Below are 19,604 nucleotides of genomic sequence, written 5' to 3' on the forward strand. Positions count from 1 at the left end.
GACTTTACATTTTGCTGCATTGAACCGACACCCCAATTCATTTGCCCATCTGTATAGTTTATTCAAATCCTCTTGTAGGGCTTCCACATCTGCACTATTACTGCCCTTCCCAGCTTCACATCATCCACAAACAACTGAATGTCCCATTGCAATCCATTGCCAATATCATTGATATAAAGATTGAACAATACAGGTCACAGTACTGAGCTCTGTGGAACCCCACTTGTAACCTGCTGCTTCCTTGATATTGCCCCATCATACACAACTCTCTGATACCTATCAGTCAGCCAATCCTGAATCCATTTGACTAATCCGACATTTAAACCCATATGCTGCAACTAAAATATCAGCTTATGATGTGGCATCCTGTCAAACTCCATTACAAAATCAAAAAAATGGCAGTACATGCCTTTCCCCTCATCAACTGCTCTTGTCACTTTATTATAAAAGACAATCATATTACTAAAGCAAGAGTGCCCCTTAACAAATCCATGTTGACTCTCACAGATAACATTACCCTCATCTACCCAACGCTGTATATAGTCCCTTCACTAATTTCTCCAAGATCTTAGCAACTACTGATGACACACAAACAGGCCTATAATTAGACACTTCCAGTCTGCTACCGCCCTTATGCTGCGGCACCGTCTTACCTTCCTTCCATTATTCCTGGGTATCATTCCTTCAGTCAGACTTTTATTGAAAAGCCAGGTCAACAGAGCTGTCAGTTCTTTAGCACATTCTCTCAAAACCTGTGGTGAAATACCATCCAGTCCAACAGCTTTATTGGTATCCAGAGTACTCAGTATTTGGAACAAATACTGAGTACTCTAAACCCTGATCCTGCCCTATCCTTCTAGTATTAAAACCTCCTCCAGGATGAAATACTCCAATAAAGTGCTTATTGAACAACTCCACTATGTCCTCTGCATCAGTCACACTATTCCCATTTTTATCCCATAATGTCATTCTTCCACAATTGTTTCTCTGCCTACTGGCCACATAGCTAAAAAAATCCCTAGAATTTTCTTTGGATCTTATTACCAATCTCTTCTCATATTGCAGTTTTACCTTTCTCACCATTCTGGTAACTCTCCTGGCCTGTGTCTTATATTCTTCCTGTATCTGTCCTCCACCCCTCTCCTTGTATATCTTCCATAATCTGTTTTCCAACTGCAGTTCCTGTTTGATATCGTTTGTCATCCACTTTACACCAAATTGTGTCCGCTTCTTCATCCGTGGAATAACAGCTTACTATTGCTGCTAACAAATATTCTTTCACAATTTCCCAAGCACTAATAATATCCTGGCCTTCCAATTCTTCCCTCCATGAAACTTCCCCAAGTTGATGTCTAAGACTATTGTAATCACCTGTTTATAATTCCACATACGTTCCCTGTTCTTTGATACACCTGCATGTCTGTTCATCTTCCAAGTCAAAACCACATGGTCACTCTCTCCAACTGGGGGAGAGATGTCATCTCACTTATTATCAGCTCTTCTGATGCTATAACCAAATTCAAAACTCTTGAACCTCTTGTTCCCTCCATCACATGCTGCCAAAGACATTTGTCTCTCAAGAATTCCAGAAATTCTACTACTTACTACTTGCATTTTCCTCTTCTCAGCTTATACTGCTGTAGTTAAAATCTCCCATAACAATCATTCTTCTTGCACTTGCCAAAACTCAACTGCCTAAACATCTCCTGGTCTCCACCCTCTGTGCTCCCTGGTTTATAGCAGCACCCCAATAAATATCCTGTCTTGGCCACTTCTACCTCATACCATATGCTTTCAAAACCATTTGTGTCACTATCTTCCAAAGCCTCTACTCTAAGAGGACATAAGTCATCACTTATCATAAACAGTAGTCCACCACCACGTTTCCTTTCCTATCCTGCCGAAAAATACTGTACCGTGCCACTTCAATTCCGGTTATTATATCATCCTCTGTCAACCACGTCTCAGAGATCCCAATAATCTTTGGCCAGGTTGATGCTATCAGTGCCAGCAATTCATTTCCTTTATTTTGGATACTCCTGGCATTAGTATAGAGCCGGGGTTCTCAACCTTTTCCAGTGGCGTACCACTATATTTAATTCAAGATATTAGATGTACCAGTAAGTAAATCTGTTTTCGTACCACCTGGCAGTGGCTCACATACCACCAGTGGTACGCGTATACCATAGGGTGAGAATCCCTGGTATAGAGCATAAAAATGTCACTGCTTCTACACCTATCACTGTCCCTTCTCGACACCCCTAGGCTCAATGTTTCCTGACATTGCCCCCTTCCCCCAAACACCCATCGCCACAAGAGGCCACCATCCCTGCTACCATCCACCCTAGGAATTCTAGTTTCCCTGCATTGACACACTGACTCGTTCAGAAAACAACAATCTTTCCAGATGCCTTCGTCTTTCCTCATTCAAATGCAAGCAGTCTCTAGCATACAGTTCCCTTCTGTCTTCAAATGCCCTCCAAGCATCCACGTATTCCAACCCTCTCTTCTCTCACATTCTGGCTATTATGTGATTTAGTATTGCTGCTCTTCTGCTCAGCGCATCACTATCATACCTGGACAACACACACACACACACACACAATCTTCCCTCTCTGCGTTTTCTTTTGCACAACTTAAAGCAAGAATCTCAGATCTTTCGCCGCCCAATTTACACTGCCTCTCAAGTCATTCGTGCCCACCATCACAATCATCTCATCCATTCTTTCACCACATTCTCTATTGTTCCTCAGACAAACACTCCTCACACATCTTATCTTGCACACCATGGATCATTGAGTCACCATACATTACACCTCTCACCATTCCCTCTCTCCTACTGTTTCCATTCTCTCCTCCTCCATCACTCCCATACCTCTCTCTCTCTCTCATTCTCTCTCTTCCACTTATCCTATTTTCTCCTCTTGGAACAGATCATTCAAGATTATAAAAAGACCATCAAGTACTAATAATATGGGCACAAGTTCTCAACATAAGTACCTTTAATTAGGTATATTATGTTTGCAACATGCATCCACTAATCTCGATCACCTATCCATTATACTCTGCAACTTACATTTCCTCAATCTGCTTTTGTACTTATGTAACAGAAAAAATCCATCTTAATCATCTCTGAACTTTCCAATAACACTTTATTGTTTTTGAAAACCAGGTGACAATATCTATGTAAAGTAATCCATATGCAGCCTGATCCAAGCTTTATACAATGGTATAATAACATACTTATTCTATAGAAGACAGCAATGTTTTTTTGCATGATTATCATAATCTGCTGTGCTGACCTCACAAGTTTAGTAATCTGTTCCTGAAATTTTAGGTCTTTATTCACCATCATCACATCTATTTCTTCATTCGCATCCCTGCTAACTATATACTCTGATTCACATCTGCTATTAACATTTAAACTATTCCCAATATCATTAACATATAACTTAAACAACAACAACCTCAAAACAGAGCCTTCAAGAACAACACTAGTCACTTATCTCCTCTAGGATATTGCCCCCACCCCATACACAACTTTTTCATACCTATTAAACAGTCAATCTCCAATCAGCATACTAATCTAATTCCAATTTATCCATTCTGGATTAATCACCAGCTTCTCGTGTGGCAGCCTATCAAATGACTTTAAAAAATCTAAATACGCCACTATGTGTGCATTACCCTTGTTCAATATATTTGTGACCTTGTTATAATAAGTAATTATAGAATGCTAAATCCCTGCTGTCTATCAAAGAAATGCCAACCCATTTTTAAATCTTGGTCCTATATAACCTTTTAATGCACTAACCATAACTCCAGATATGTAAGCAGGCATATTCTTGAGGGACAGATGTCTTAGGCAATATGTAATAACAAAAACCTCTTGAACAAGAGGTTCAAGAGTTTTGGATTTGGTCATAGCATCAGAAGAGCTGATAATAACTGAGATGACATCTCTTCCCCCCTGTTGGAGAAAGTGACCATGTGGTTTTGCGGGAGTATCAAGGAAAAGGGATCATATGTGGAATTATAAGGCTGGTGATTATAATTGTCTTAGATATCAATTGGGGTAGTTCCATGGAAGACAGAATTGGAAGGCTGGAATATCATTAGTGTGGGAAATTGTGAAGAAATATTTGTTGGCAGCAATAGTAAGCTATATTCCACGAATGAAGAACAAAACACGATTTGGTATAAAATGGATAACAAACAATATCAAACAGGAACTGCAGGTAAAAAAGCGGTTATGGAAGAGATGTAAGTAGAGGGGTGGAAAGCAGATACATGAAGAATATAAGACTCAGGCCAGGAGAGTGACTAATATGGTAAGGAAGGCAAAACTGGCTTATGAGAAGAGACTGGCACTAAGATCCAAAGATAATCCTAAGGAATTTTTTAGCTATGTGGCCAGTAGGAGGAGAAATGATTGTGTAAGAATGACATTGCGGAATAAAAATGGGAATAGAGTGACTAATGCAGAGGACATAGGTGGAGTTGTTCAATAAACACTTTATTGGAGTACAGCAATCCCTCAATTAGTACGCCTAATGCGTTCTTTAAAACAGGCGCATTAATCGAATATAATAACCTATGGGAAAATGTATAATTCATTCCTCAAATTTCTTTTTTGAACCTTAATTTTTTTATAAAAGAATTAAGGTATGTCTCAGGGTCTAGTTAAAGGAAAACCATGAAGCTGAAAGACAATAAAACATATTCAGAATATAAATTTTATTATTCTACTTCTTAACAAAGAATTGAGCTAACGTAGTTTGGCAGGTATTTTGTTTCTTTTTTTTCATACAACCAACAGTATATGGCCCTACTGTTGTGCAAATTTTGCTGCTTCTCTCTTCATCAGGATCAGCTTCTAAGCATTGCTGCTTAAAAATTTCCATTGTACGAAAAACATTTTCAAATTGTTTCTGTGAAATTTCTTTTGGCTGACTATCAGTGGTTAAATTTTCTTCATATTTTTTGGGATCTTCCTGCTGTGCAAAGCAGGTCAGAATCACTCAGTTCTTCAGAACGAGATTTAATTAACTCTTGGACGTTATCATTGAAGGGGAGAAAGAAATGAAAGAAGTATGAATTGGTTGCCAACACGTGAAATCACATGTTGGCAATCACATATAGATAAAATTTTCCCAACTGTTATACAAGCAAAATAGTTACCACTTTAAAAACTACAATGCTCATAAAAAATTTTCCAACGTGTAATAATAAGCAACTCATCCCAGAAGATGAATTGATTAAAATAAACTTTGTAAAATGTTTTAAATCGGAAACTAAATTATTTCATTCTGGTGAGTGATTTTTTAAAATAGTTAGCCATAAAAATGTATAGATAGAAAATTTTTAAAATCTGTAACATTTATTTTTAAGATGTATATAGGCACACTAATGGAATTTTGGTATTGAAAAAAAATGACGCACTAATTGGGGGGGGGGGGGCTCACTAATCGAGGGATTGCTGTATTTCATCCTGGAGAAGTAAGTTTTAATACTAGAGGGATAGGGCAGGTTCGTGGTTTAGAGGTGCAAGAGGAGGGTGTGTTCCAAATACTGAGTACCCTGGATGTCAATAAAACTGTGGGACTACTGGATGGTATTTCACCTTGGGTTTTGAGAGAATGCGCTAAAGAACTGACCGTTGACCTGGCCTTGCTTCAGTAATATGATTGCCTTTAATAATAAAGTGACAAGAGTGGTTGATGAGGGAAAGGCATATACTGCCATTTTTTTTGATTTTGCAAAAGCATTTGACAGTGTTGTGTCCCATTTTTTGATTTTTATTCTAACAATTCCCTCTTATCTGTGTTCTTCTATTATCTATGCACGAGATATCACCAAAATTTTTTACTAATAGTTAAGATATTTCTCCCATTAGTACCCCTAAGCACATTAATTTTTGTGTGCTGCCTCATTTTGACAATTACGAGTTAAGTAGACGAGCAATGATAATGAATGATATGATTGCAAGAATGTGCAGAAAAAGAGGTCTGGAGTTTGTTGATGTTTGGAGTGTGTTTGAAGGAAAAAGGCAGTTGTATGCTAGAGATGGACTGCATCTTAACATGGAAGGACATAAGCGATTGAAGAAGTTATTGTTTTCTGAACAGGTTGAAGTTATTGGGCAGGGAAACTAATATTGAAAAGGTTGAGTGTAAGAGAGAGAAACTTTAGCACTGATTGTGTATATATTGATCCTTATGGGCAGAATAAATTGCAGAAGAGAGGGGATAAAAATCGGCATAGGACTACGGTAGTTAGTGACTTATATATCAGTTCTAAAGCCGGTACAAGATCTAGAGGGAATCTGCAATTTTTGTATACCAATGCTAGAAGCATTCGAAATAAGAGAGAAGAATTTTTGGCATTAGTCAGTGAAATCTCACCAAAAGTTGTAGGCATTAGTGAAACTTGGCTGTCAGCAGAAGATGTGGTCACTGGAATTGAATGTGAAGGGTACAGTATTTTCAGGGAGGATAGAGAAGATAGAACAGGAGGAGGAGTACTGTGGATGATAGCTGATGTGTTGCAGCCAAAGAAAGTAGTATATCATGATGATAGACATGTGAATGAGAGTTCATTTGAGGCAGTCTGGTGCGAAATAGTGACCAACGCAACCAAATATACAGTTGGATGCTGCTATAGGCCAGGGAGTACGGGGGAAGATATTGAATTCATGCATCAGCAACTTAGTGCAATGAGTGAAGGCTTAGTGATTATTATGGGGGATTTTAATTATGGTGATATCAATTGGAAGGAGGAAATATCACGTAGCAAAAAGGAAATGGAGTTCATACATCTTCTACGAGATAATTACTTGAAACAGCACGTAACTGAAGGGACACGTGGTGTGAGAGTGTTGGACCTGGTTATTGGTTCAGAGGTTATATGCATAAGTAAGGTGTCCTCGTTACCTCCAGTTGGTGAAAGCGATCATGTGGTATTGACTTGGGAGGTTGCAAAATCTGTGGATTTTTCTATTAAGAAGGGGTATGTACGGAACTACAGGTTAGGCAATTATAACAAGCTTCGGAGTGAGCTTGCAGCCATCCCATGGCAGAACATATTACAAGGGAAAGATGTTAGCAGTGCTTGGGATAAAATCAGCGGGTATCTGAGGAAAGCAATATCAGATTGTGTCCCCATGGTCAGGAGGTCAAACAAGGCAGGCATTAGATGGATGAGCAGTAGTATCAAGCTTGAACTGCAAAAAAAGAAAATGTTATGGAGAATTTACAAGGAGAAAGGCGATCAGGACACCCATGAGCAGTACAAGGCTCAAGCTAGGAAGGTTACCAGCATAGTAAGAAAAGCTAAATCAGATTATGAGAAGACCTTAGCCAAAGAGATCAAGGGTGATCCCAAAGAGTTCTTCCGCTATGTGGCAAGTAAGAGGAAGAATGACTTCGGAAGGATAACCTTAGTGGGTGCTGATGGTATTGAGGTGACAAAATCAGATGTAATAGTCGAGTTACTGAGTGATCACTTTTCAAAAGTCTATCACCCAAGTGAGGATATCTCTATGCCTATAGCAATACCTAATGTGAGAATTGAAGCTAAAGAATCAGAGGTATTAAATATATTGCAAAACTTAAATGCAAACACTGCGGTAGGCTTAGATGGAATATCAGCTCGGGTGTTGCGTGAATGTGCAAATGAATTGTCAACCCCCTCTTACCTGGATATTTAATTTAAGTTTGAACTCTGGTATGGTCCCTAGGGAGTGGAAGTTAGGCAAAGTGGTTCCTTTGCATAAAGGTGGCTCTAAAACTGCGGTATTGAATTACAGACCAATCACCATCTCAGGAGTAGTGGTAAAAGTATTGGAAAAGTTGGTTAAAGACAAAATTCAAGAATGGGTGGATCAGGATATGATACTCTATAGAGGCCAACATGGTTTTGTTAAAGGTAGATCCTGCCTTAGCAATCTATTAACTATTCATAATAGAATAACATCTGAGTTGGACAAAGGAACTGGCTACACAGTGGTACTTCTGGATTTTGCTAAGGCTTTTGACAGGATACCCCATTGAACACTGTGACGCAAATTGGAGCAGATGGGAATGGATATTAAATTGGTGATATGGATAGGAGAATGGCTCAGGGAGAGATACCATAAGGTGGTGTATGGAGGAGCCGAGTCCAGAATGAGGCAGGCGACCAGTGGTGTGCCTCAGGGCTCTGTGCTTGGGCCAATGTTGTTTAATTTGTATATAAATGATATAGGAAACGGCTTGAAGGGAGATATTCAGTTGTTTGCTGATGATGCAAAGTTGTGTAGTGCAATAAAAAATCAAGCTGATGTTGAAAGTTTGCAGGAGGATTTAAATAAGCTGGTAAAATGGGCAAAAGAAAATGGATGTCAGTTCAATGTGGAAAAGTGTAAAGTAATGCATTTTGGGATTAAAAGATTACCAGCTGTGTACTACATCGATGGAAAGGTACTCCAAGAGATTGATGAGGCTAGGGACTTAGGGGTATTGGTAGATAGGGAGATGAAGTTCAGAGGACACATTGCTAAGGTGTCCAAGATTGCACATAGGATTACTTGGTTGTTGAGGAACACACTGACATCCAGAGATAAAGAGGTTATTATTCCCCTTTATAAAGCATTGATACTTCCACATTTGGATTACTGTGCTCAGGTCTGGTCACCTGGATTCCTTGGAGATGAGGAGGCTGTGGAGAGGGTTCAGAGAAGAGTGACCAAGTTGGTGAGTGATATAAAAAATGCTCCCTACATTGATAGATTGAGAGCTTGTGGATTGCAGAGATTGGTTGATAGGCGAAGAAGAGGGATATGATAGAAACATTCAAATTACTAAAAGGTTTTTATAGGATTGATGCAGGGGAAATGTTTCAGCTATGTGATAGTGATGGAAGAACAAGAGGTCATCTCTGGAAATTAAAGAAGAGTGTGGTTAACAAAGGTGTCAGAACAAGGTTTTTTGCCTGGAGGGTGGTGAATGAGTGGAATTCATTGCCTGACTTAGTTGTGAGCTCTTCGTCTGTAAATGAATTCAAGAAGAGATATGACAGATATTGTTTTGCTAGTTTGGGTCTCCCGCGATGAGTCTACTGACTCCATGGAGATACCCGTAATAATAATAATAATATTTGTATTTATACTGCGCCTTTTGGGATATTTAGTTTAAGATATTATATACAAAAACAAGGAGAAAGAACTCAAATATGTCTTAAAGTGTAACTATGTTGCAGTCGTGACACTTTATCTCGTTTCTAATATTAATTTCCCGCGTGATTAGGTTCATATTTTTCAAGTGGTGCATTGGACAGCAATTTCAGACAACTGTTTTATCATTGAACAAAGGTTTATTAAATTCCTTAACATGGTACAAATCAACTCTTTGTGATTACTCAATTTAATGCTAAACTAAATACTTACAAACTAACATTAGCTCATTTCAAGTAATTAGGCTATGATCCTTCCATGGGTTATACGATCATGCCGCCATAATAATTCAACACATAAATTCACTTGACATGGACAAATAAGATTAATTCACACTATTTAACTATTGAAACTTAGGTAGATTAACTAAACCATATACTGCACTAATACACAACTATGACATTTTAACTTTCCAATACATTACAATAGACATGCAAAATTCTCAGGACACTTAATTTTTCACATAACATAAACACTAGCCAGCTTACTTTTAATATATATTGTCAGATACTAAAGTCCTAGTATAAATTTTCCTTGGTCACTTCAACAGTTCCGTATTAGAATAATGATACTTATCACAGATAAATTTTAGTTAACATTAGATATATTTTACAGTACCTTTCTTTCTTGGGTTTTTCATATGGACCTTTACCTTCTTCTGATTGAACTATCTTGATATAACCTCACCGATAATCTGCTTCTCCTACGTTCTTTTTGGAATTGAACTAGGCTTACGCTGGCTTAACTTATCGTAACTCCGAACACTCTTTGAATCATCTATATATCGGCTGTGCAACTCGCCACGTGGACATCGATTTCTTTACTTCTTTCCCCTTCTCGTAGTTGTCACTGAAGTCGAAGCACAAAGAATATGTTTCCCTTTCTTTGACTTTATGGCATTCTTCGCTTCTTACTTAGGAAACACGGAACCGAAATTCTGCTCACTTTTGTTTCCATGTTGTGATGAAAGAGATATAACCCCAATCTCCACTCAGGAAAACTGCGTGAAATCCCTATGAAAGAGCTCACGAAGGACTCTCCTGGAATGGAATCAAAACCAAAACCAAAAAAGCCTTGTGTGGGGGGGGTTTCCAACCCTTTTATACCTGTTCTCCTAACGGCACTTTTTCTAACTTCTTTTCTCCGCCCCCTACTTGTTTTTACTTCACTGACCAATTAGGGTGGCGTTTCTCTGCAAAAACGTCCTTTGATCGGCAAGCCCATAACGATGTCTCAATCCGGGAATCGGCCCTAAACGATTTTCTGTTGTTTTTCTTTGCTAGCCTCTAATTTAATCCCCTTTCCAAAAATTTTCTTTGAACTTACTTAATAACTTAATCTCTAGCCTCTCACATACCATCTCTTATGACTAATCCTTTTCTGTCTTATTTATTTAACTCTTTTTATTTAAATCATATCACAATATTAATATATTCTTTCTTTTGTTAGTTAGTTTAACAAAAACCTTCATATTTTTTTATATTTTATTGGATGCAAGAATCTTTCTTTTTCTTTTAATTAATTAAACTATTATCTTTTATGCAGGGTTCTAATTTATCTTATTTATTCTTCATATTATACCATGATAGCTGAGAATTCTATATTCTTAAGATATCAGGTGTAACAGACAGGGTGCCATATGATATTTAAGATAAGCTGATATTTAAGTTGCAGCACATGGGTTTAGATGTCAGGTTAGTCAACTGGATTCAGGATTGGCTGTCTCATAGGTATCAGAGAGTTGTGTATGATGGGGCAGTTTCAAGGAGGCAGAGGGTTACAAGTGGAATTCCATAGGGCTCAGTACTGGGACCTACCTGTATTGTTTAACCTTTATATCAATGACATTGTCAATGGATTGCAGGGGGGGGGGATATTCAGTTGCTTGCAGATGATGTCAAGCTGGGAATGGTTATTAGTAATAGTGCAGACCTGCAAGAGGATTTGAATAAACTACGCATTTTGGTGATGGGGGATGTTGGTTTAATGCAGCAAAATGTAAAGTCACGAAGTCTGCGATACATCGATGGGAGGCTGCATACTCAATTGGAGGATCTGTACTGGAGAAAGTAGGGGAGACAAGAGATCTGGGGGTGATGAATGATAGAAAACTGAAATTCAGGGAACATATTGCAAAGGTGGTGAAGGTAACCCAGAGGATTGCTGCAATACTGAGAAGGATGCTTACCTGCAGAGATAAAAGAGTTATCATATATAAGACCCTGATCAGACTACACTTAGACTATTGTTCTCAAATTTAGTACCCAGATTTGGTCTCAAATTTTTTGGATTCTTAAACTTAAACCAGTTATACCAATTTGGTATACCTGGTTTAAGTTTACGAATCCAAAAAATGTTTAAACCAGTTATCCACAACCCACCTTCCCCTCCCCCCTTCACAAAAAAGATTACTCTAAATCCATCACCATTCCCTACGTCCGAGGCACCTCGGAAAAAATCAACAAAATCTTAAAAAAACATGACTTGACCACTTGTTACAGACCACACAGAAAATTGGCATTCCTTATCTGCTCCACTAAAGACCAACCACTTCCCCTAGACCTACCTGGTGTATACCAGGTCCCTTGCAGCTGTAAATTGTCCTACTTTGGCCAAACAGGCAGGACAGCAAATATCAGAATCTCAGAACACAAGGATTACATCCGATTTCACCAGTACAGCCACTCTGGGCTTGCAGACCACGCTCTGGATACTTGCCACAGAATAAGATGGAAGAAAGCCACAGTAATACACCGCAGCAAGTTCAAATATGAAAGACTATTCATGGAATCAACCTCAGCCCTTAGGAACATGCCACACCTCAACAAATTTGGATGCATGAGACTGCCCTAAATTTGGGAAACATTTATCAGAAGAATTTCAGCCCAAAGGCCAAGAACTACCAATATAGCCTGCCAGGGGGCACCATCAGGACTTTAGGAAAACATTAGCTTCCTAGCTTCGGTTCTCATTTGCTGTTATGTAGTACTTGTGTGCACGTGTCTTTGTATTAAGTTCCCAACAAGATGGCAACGTGACGTTTGCCGAAATATCGGAAAGTATATATTAAAGCTTATTTAATTTATATTTCTAGTGTACGCTGTCAAATCCTTAATTATTAGTTATCATATTCCTAATATTCATGCTCACATTCTCTTTGTTCACAACCAAATCATTCATTCCTACCATTACCAACAGTACTATTCCTAATGAACAAGTTCCCTAACCACCTCCCCTCCAAATACATTGCTGTCTATGGAGAAACTGCATTATTTGGCTGTATCTGAATGTGAAGTTAATCCCTAAGTTCAAAACTTTGTGTTCTGAACACCACAATGCAGTGCTGAAACAAGTACTTAACAAATATTCACATTCTTAGAGTTACAGGTGATAAATAAAGAGCATTTATATTTCTTGCTATTTCTTCAAGATACAGTACTTCTTCCAAATTATATAAGTAGCAAGAAATCTATGAGTGAAGATAGATAATACAGCAGATTGCTGCAATAATGAAACTGATGAGAAGCAGAAAAGATAAGGATAGAGTGGTTGCTTATATAATGCTTAATCATGCTACATCTGGATTGCTGTATTGACTTTATGGGGTTTCAAAAAGAAAACGAAACTTCCTATACGGTAGCAAAAGGTAATGAAATAGATATAGTGTTGCTGAATGTAGTGGATGTGCAAATTCAGGGAAACTAGATTTCTTAGGGGGGGAGAGTAGAGATACAGTCCTTATGGAGGCAGTTGAATGTAAGAATGAATATAATATGCCAGAGCAAATAAGGACAACAAATCTGAGGGGGATAGTTAATATAAGGCATCAAGGTAGGGTTGGGGCTAATGGGGGTCTTAAATTCATGTACACTAATACTAGGAGTATTAGGAACAAGAAGGAAGAGTTTTTGGCCATGGTTGGCACTTCCAGACCACAGGTTATAGGTATTAGTGAAACATGGCTGACTGTAGATGATATAACTAGTGGGATTGAATGTGATGGATATAGTGTGTTCAGGAATGACAGAGAGAATAAAATGGGGGGAGGAGTATTGTTGATGATAGCTGATGAGCTCCAGCCAAGGAGAATAGAAGTTGAATTGCAGGATAGAGAAAAGAGCACATTTGAGGCCAGTTGGTGTGAGATTGTGGCTAGCAGAACTAAATATACAATTGGGTGCTGCTATAGACCAGGTGATGGAAAAGATGGTGGTGACAGTATGCACAAGCAAATAGAAGAAATGGGTGGAAGGAGGGTGATTATCATGGGAGATTTCAACTATGGTCGCATTGATTGGAGTGAGGAGAGGACACACGGGAGGAAGGAACTGGATTTTATGCGGTTATTAAGGGATAACTATCTGCGACAGCATGTAATGGAAAATACTAGGGGTCAGAGAGTGCTTGACCTAGTAATTACATCTGAGGATTTGGCTGAACAAATATGACCACATTGCCACCAATTGGTGAGAGTGATCATAGGGTCTTAACTTGGGAGGTGGCTAAAGTTGTAGAATTTTCAATTAAGACAGGGTACATGTGGAATTATCGGGCTAGAAAGTATGACAAGCTTAGGAGTTTGATTGGTTCAGTGCCATGGCATGTACAACTGCAAGGACTAGAAGTTGATAGTGCATGGGAGGTAGTTAAGAAGTGCTTGCATGAAGCAATGGCTGACTGTATACCTAGAGTCCGAATAATAAATCAAGTAGGGGTTAAATGGATGAATAACACCATTAAGCTTGAGTTGCAAAAAAAGAAACAACTATGGAGGGAATTTAAGGAGAAGGGTGACCGGCAGGCACATGAACGGTATAAAGCGCAGGCCAGAAGGGTGATGAGTGTGGTAAGAAAAGCAAAAAAGCATTACGAAAGAACATTGGCCATGCAGGCTAAAGAGAATCCTAAACAGTTTTTTAGATATGTAGCAAGTAAAAGGAAAAATGTACATGGCAGATTGATTTTAAAGAATGCCGATGGTAGGGAGGTAACTGAATCAGTTGAGATAGTTGAGTTACTGAGTGAGCACTTTGCAAAAGTATATCATCCAGGTGGTGACATTGCAGAAACGAATAAACCAGTAGATTATATGAGAATTGTGGTTAATGAAGTGGAGGTGAGTAGTCTATTGCATAACCTCAATGTCAATACATCTGTGGGATTGGATGGTATACCAGCTCGTGTTGTACGAGAAGCAGCTAAAGAATTGTCAGTACCCTTGACCATTTTGTTTAATTTGAGTCTCGGGTCTGGGTTAGTCCCGAACGGGTGGAAAGAGGGGAAAATAGTTCCACTGCATAAAGGTGGTTCCAAGACTGCTGTTGTAAATTACCGACCGATTAGCATATCAGGAATCATTGTCAAGGTCTTAGAGAAATTAGTCAAGAAAAGAATACAGGATTGGATAGATGAAAATGGGATATTGTATGGGGGACAACATGGTTTTGTGAAGGGTAGATCATGCCTCACTAACTTGCTCACGTTTTATAACACAGTGACGGCTGAACTGGATAGGGGTAATGGGTTTACAGTGATACTACTGGACCTTGCCAAGGCCTTTGATAGGATACCACATGGAACCCTAATCAGTAAACTGGAGCAGATGGGTATAGATATAGGGTTGGTGAGATGGATAAGAGGGTGGTTGAAGGAGAGATATCAAAGAGTGGTTTATTCAGGAGTGGAGTCTAAAAGACGTCTTGTGACTAGTGGAGTGCCACAGGGCTCTGTTCTTGGACCACTGCTTTTCAATTTGTTCATCAATGATATTGGAAAGGATCTGAGAGGAAGTGTTCACTTGTTTGCTGATGATGCAAAGTTGGGTAGAGCAATTGTGAGTGCACAAGATGTCAAAATTTTACAGGATGATTTGGATAGTTTGGAGGACTGGGCTAGGAAAAATGGATGTCAATTTAATGTGGCAAAGTGTAAGGTTATGCACTTTGGGGTGAAAAGAATAGCAGCAGTATATCGCATTGGTGGAATCATACTCCAGGAGATTGATGAGGCCAGAGATTTGGGAGTGTTGGTGGATAGGGAGTTGAAGTTTAGGGGGCACATTGCAAAAGTAACTAAAACAGCTCACCAAATCACTTGGCTTCTGAAAAATACTTTAACATGCAGAGACGAACAAGTTGTTGTTCCTCTGTATCGAGCCTTGATAAGACCCCATCTGGACTTCTGTGCCCAGTTATGGGCACCAGGGTTTCTTCGTGATGGGGAGGAAGTGGAGAGGGTCCAGAGACGAGTGACCAAGATGATAGCAGGTCTGTGGAATGAACCTTATGAGAATAGGTTGAAGATTTGTGGGTTGCAGAAATTGGACGATAGGCGAAGGAGGGGTGATATGATTGAGACATTCAAATTACTGAAGGGTTTTTATAAGATTGATCCAGAAGATATTTTTGAAAATATGACTGGTGGTGGGAGGACTAGGGGCCATGCATGGAAGCTGGGCAAGAGCGTGGTTGACAAGGGTGTTAGAGCTAGGTTCTTTACTTGGAGAGTGGTAAATGAGTGGAATAAGCTTCCTGAGTCTGTTGTGGGTGCTACGACCGTGAATGAGTCCAAGGCAAGGTATGATAGATACTGTGTGAATGTTGAATAGTTGTTCTTGACATGATGTTAGGGCCTCCCTCGATGAGTCTGTCGACTCCTTGGAGTTTCCCGGAACAATAATAATAATAATAATAATAATAATAATAATATCAGGAGGATTCTAGAATGAAGCAGAGACAGAATGTACTCTGTAAAGCTTGGGAGAAAGGAAGAGGAAGGGGATGATATAACTGAGACATAATTTTTGAAAGTTATTGTTAGATGGACATCAAGAAGAATTTTGACAGGGCAGAACAATAGAAAAGATTAAAGATATGAGGAAGTCTCAAACAATGTACAAAAGAACAATGAGCAGAACAAAAAGATTTTATAAATGGAGAGTTGATATGTATAATGTATGTCTCAGAGCATGTAAGAGTGCAAAGTAAATGAGATTATAAACTGTAGTAATGATAGCACTTACAGAACCTCTGATTCCTATAGAGGTTTTTGTAATAATAATAATAATAATTACTGAAACAGCAATGATATATTTTACCACAGAAACATGATTAACTGAACTCAAGCTTTAAATGTAGTTTTATGGGATTACAGGAGAAAAGTGGATAAATCATTAGAATATATTTTAATAATAAGAAATATGATAATTACTGCTTTTACCTGTAAGATAAGTGTTATGAGATGAATTGATGAAATAATGGCTGAGTGGTTGATCCATATCCAAGTTAAGATCAAACTTGTCTGGTGAAACAATTGCATTATCTTCACTCATCAGATACATGAGAAATCCTTCACTGGATAGCAGTCCTAAATAAGCAATGATTCCATTAAAATTTACCAACAGAACCACAAGCAATGATTAAAAAATTATCCATAATGAAAAATTATCAGACACTATATTGCAGAGATTCAAAATTAGATGATACAGCGAGCCACATTCTCACAATCTTCTCATAATGAAATTTTGCTCCAACATGTATCATATATTTTGTGGCAATTTTAACAAATTCTGATGCATGCAGAATTATGAGAGATAGTTATCAAGTGCCTCTCAAGGGACCCTGTAACCCCTAGAGAGCGCATCCCCTGGGTGGCAGATAGGGGAGCCCACCATGTGTGTGTGTGTGTGTGTGTACATGTGCGTGCGTGTGTGTGTATATATATATATATATGGTGGGGTGGTCCGAATATACTGAATAAGGACTCATGGACCAACAGGGCCATAAGGGGCAATCATCTTGATTGTAAGGGAAGCGGCACTCCCATGGACCCCTAGCTGGATCTATCCTCTCCTTCTTCTACTTCGAGGAAGACCCACTTACTTTAATCTTTCCTATAAGGCCTTATCAGCCAACTCTTCTTACTTTATGACGCTTGTGCTATTAGAGTACTCGAGGGCCATTGGGTCTTTTCATTTCTGGCCTTACAACTATGTCCTCTCTATAAACCTTACTATATTTCTTATATAATCTACCCTTTCCCCTTCAATATACCCTATTCCTCCTATGGGTTTAAATTCAGAAGAAGGTGAGTTCAGAAGCCTTAAGGTAGCAGCCTTACCACTGAACTATTCCATCGTCAGGCTAGTCCCCTGACATGGAGAACATAACCATACTTGTAAGCTGACAGAAAAAGATAATCGGATAGAATCTATGGGAAATGACCCTGGAATGGAAAAGGGAAAACGAAAATGGAAACGACAAAATATAATACACATAGCAAACTGGAATGTAAGAGGAATAGCATATAAAGAAATAGAATTAGACCAGTTATTAAATGAAAGAAATTTTAAAATAGCAGTAATCACTGAAACAAAAAAGAAATTAAAAGGAACTATGAGAACTGAAAATTTTAATGTGATATACAGTGGAGTCGACAGAGACCAAAGAGCACAAGCAGGAGTCATGATTTGGATTCATAACTCCCTTTCAAAACAATTAAAACATTATAAATTATGGAATGAAAGAATAATAGAAGCTAGAATAAAAATAGATAGAGGCTATTTAACAATAATTGGTTTATATGCCCCAGAAGAAGGAAGAGAACAGGATAATATTGATTTTTATAATCAGCTACAAAACATATATAATAAAATAAATAAAAATGATTACATAATTTTAGCAGGAGACTTAAATGCAAGAATTGGAAACATGAAAATTAATAATAATATAGGAATACATGGAGAACACACTCTAAGCAGAAATGGTAAAAAATTGATTGACTTTGTAGTTTATAATAACCTAAAAATAATGAATTCCTTCTATAAACATAAAGACATACATAAATATACTTGGGCAGCAAGAGGATGGAAATCAATATTAGATTACTTCATATTAAATGAAAAGACATCAAAATTTTCACTAGATGTTAGAGTTCACAGAGGATATGAAATAAGCAGTGACCACTTCCTTGTTAAAATAAAATTAAGATTACCACCTAAATGGCTACAAGTAACAAGAACAGAAAGAAAAATTGAAACATTTGTTTATAAAACTAGACTATTGAATGACACAAATGTACAATGGCTATATGAACAAAGAATTAACCAGTATCTAGATAAAATAAAACAAAATGAAGAAATAGAAATAGAATGGCTTAATATAAAAATGATACTAAATGCAGCAGCAAATGAAAGCTTAGGAAAGACCAAAAAATTCAATAAAAGAAAAAACTGAAGATCTGGGATGATACAATCAAAGAAATAATCAAAACGAAAAAAGATGCCTATCACAAATGGTTAAGCAGTAAAAGAATAGAAGATGAAATAGAATATAAAAGAATAAGAGCCATAGCTAAAAGAGAAGTCAGAAAAAGACAGAGAATCATGGAATTTGTTTCTAATTTAGAACATGATTTATATAAAATAAGACCCAATGTATATAAGATTTTGAAACACCTAAATGCAGATACCAAAGAAAACATAAAATTAAACACTGAATTGAAATTAGAAGAATTTCTAAATTACTACACAGAACTGTGGGCAGACAAATATTTTAAAAAAGACAACTGGCAAACAATTAACGAAAATGAAAAGGAAATAACTGAAGAAGAATTAGAAATCAGCCTCAAAGAAACAAGAAACGGAAAATCACCTGGAGAAGATAAGCTAGGTTCAGAACTATATAAATACGCAGGAACAAGATTCAAAGGAAGACTCTTATTATTTTTAAATAAAATTTACTCAACTGGTATCCCCCAATAGAATGGAAAAAAGCAATTGTGATTCCTATCTTTAAGAAAGGTAATAGAGATGACCCTAAAAACTATAGAGGTATCAGTATACTAAATTCATGTTACAAAATATACAGCAGAATCTTAAATAACAAACTAATGAAATATTCCGAAAACTTTATTCTAGAGGTACAAAATGGATTTAGAAAAGGGCGATCATGTATAGACCCAGCCTTCTGCCTAAAATTAATAATAGAGAAAAGAAGAGAATATAATTTAGAAACACATATTGCATTTATTGACTTTGAAAAAGCATTTGACAAAGTTAAAAGACACATATTATTTAACATATTAAAAGAAAGACAAATACCAAATAATATCCTAAAAGCTGTCACAAGTATATATGAAAATAATCAAATACAAATAAGATTAAATCATGAGCTATCATATACAAGAGAGATAAACCAAGGGGTCTGACAGGGATGTCCCCTCTCAGCAACTCTTTTTAATATCTACTTAAATGAAATAATAATAAAATGGAGTAAAAATTTACATCAAGGAATTAAACTTTCACCTACAGTTAACTTAAACACTCTCCTCTTTGCAGACGACCAAATAATAATTACAAATTCTGAAGATAACTTACAGAAAGCTATTTTAAATC

General features: G+C 37.6%; 1 protein-coding gene across 3 annotated transcripts in view; it reads right to left on the minus strand.

Annotated features, from left to right (window-relative positions):
• Positions 1–19,604, minus strand: part of LOC150101407 (1-phosphatidylinositol 4,5-bisphosphate phosphodiesterase classes I and II-like) — a 965,056-nt gene that overhangs the window by 488,743 nt on the left and 456,709 nt on the right. For all 3 annotated transcript variants that reach the window (XM_090400893.1, XM_090400892.1, XM_090400891.1), the window contains one exon: positions 16,430–16,576. In XM_090400893.1, coding sequence (XP_090257019.1) covers positions 16,430–16,576 — 147 coding nt within the window. The remainder of the gene's footprint in view (positions 1–16,429; positions 16,577–19,604) is intronic.

The sequence above is a fragment of the Typopeltis vanoorti genome, chromosome 11 (genome assembly GCF_054136105.1).
Source record: "Typopeltis vanoorti isolate ZY-2024b chromosome 11, IOZ_Tvanoo_1.0, whole genome shotgun sequence".
NCBI lineage: Eukaryota > Metazoa > Arthropoda > Arachnida > Uropygi > Thelyphonidae > Typopeltis > Typopeltis vanoorti.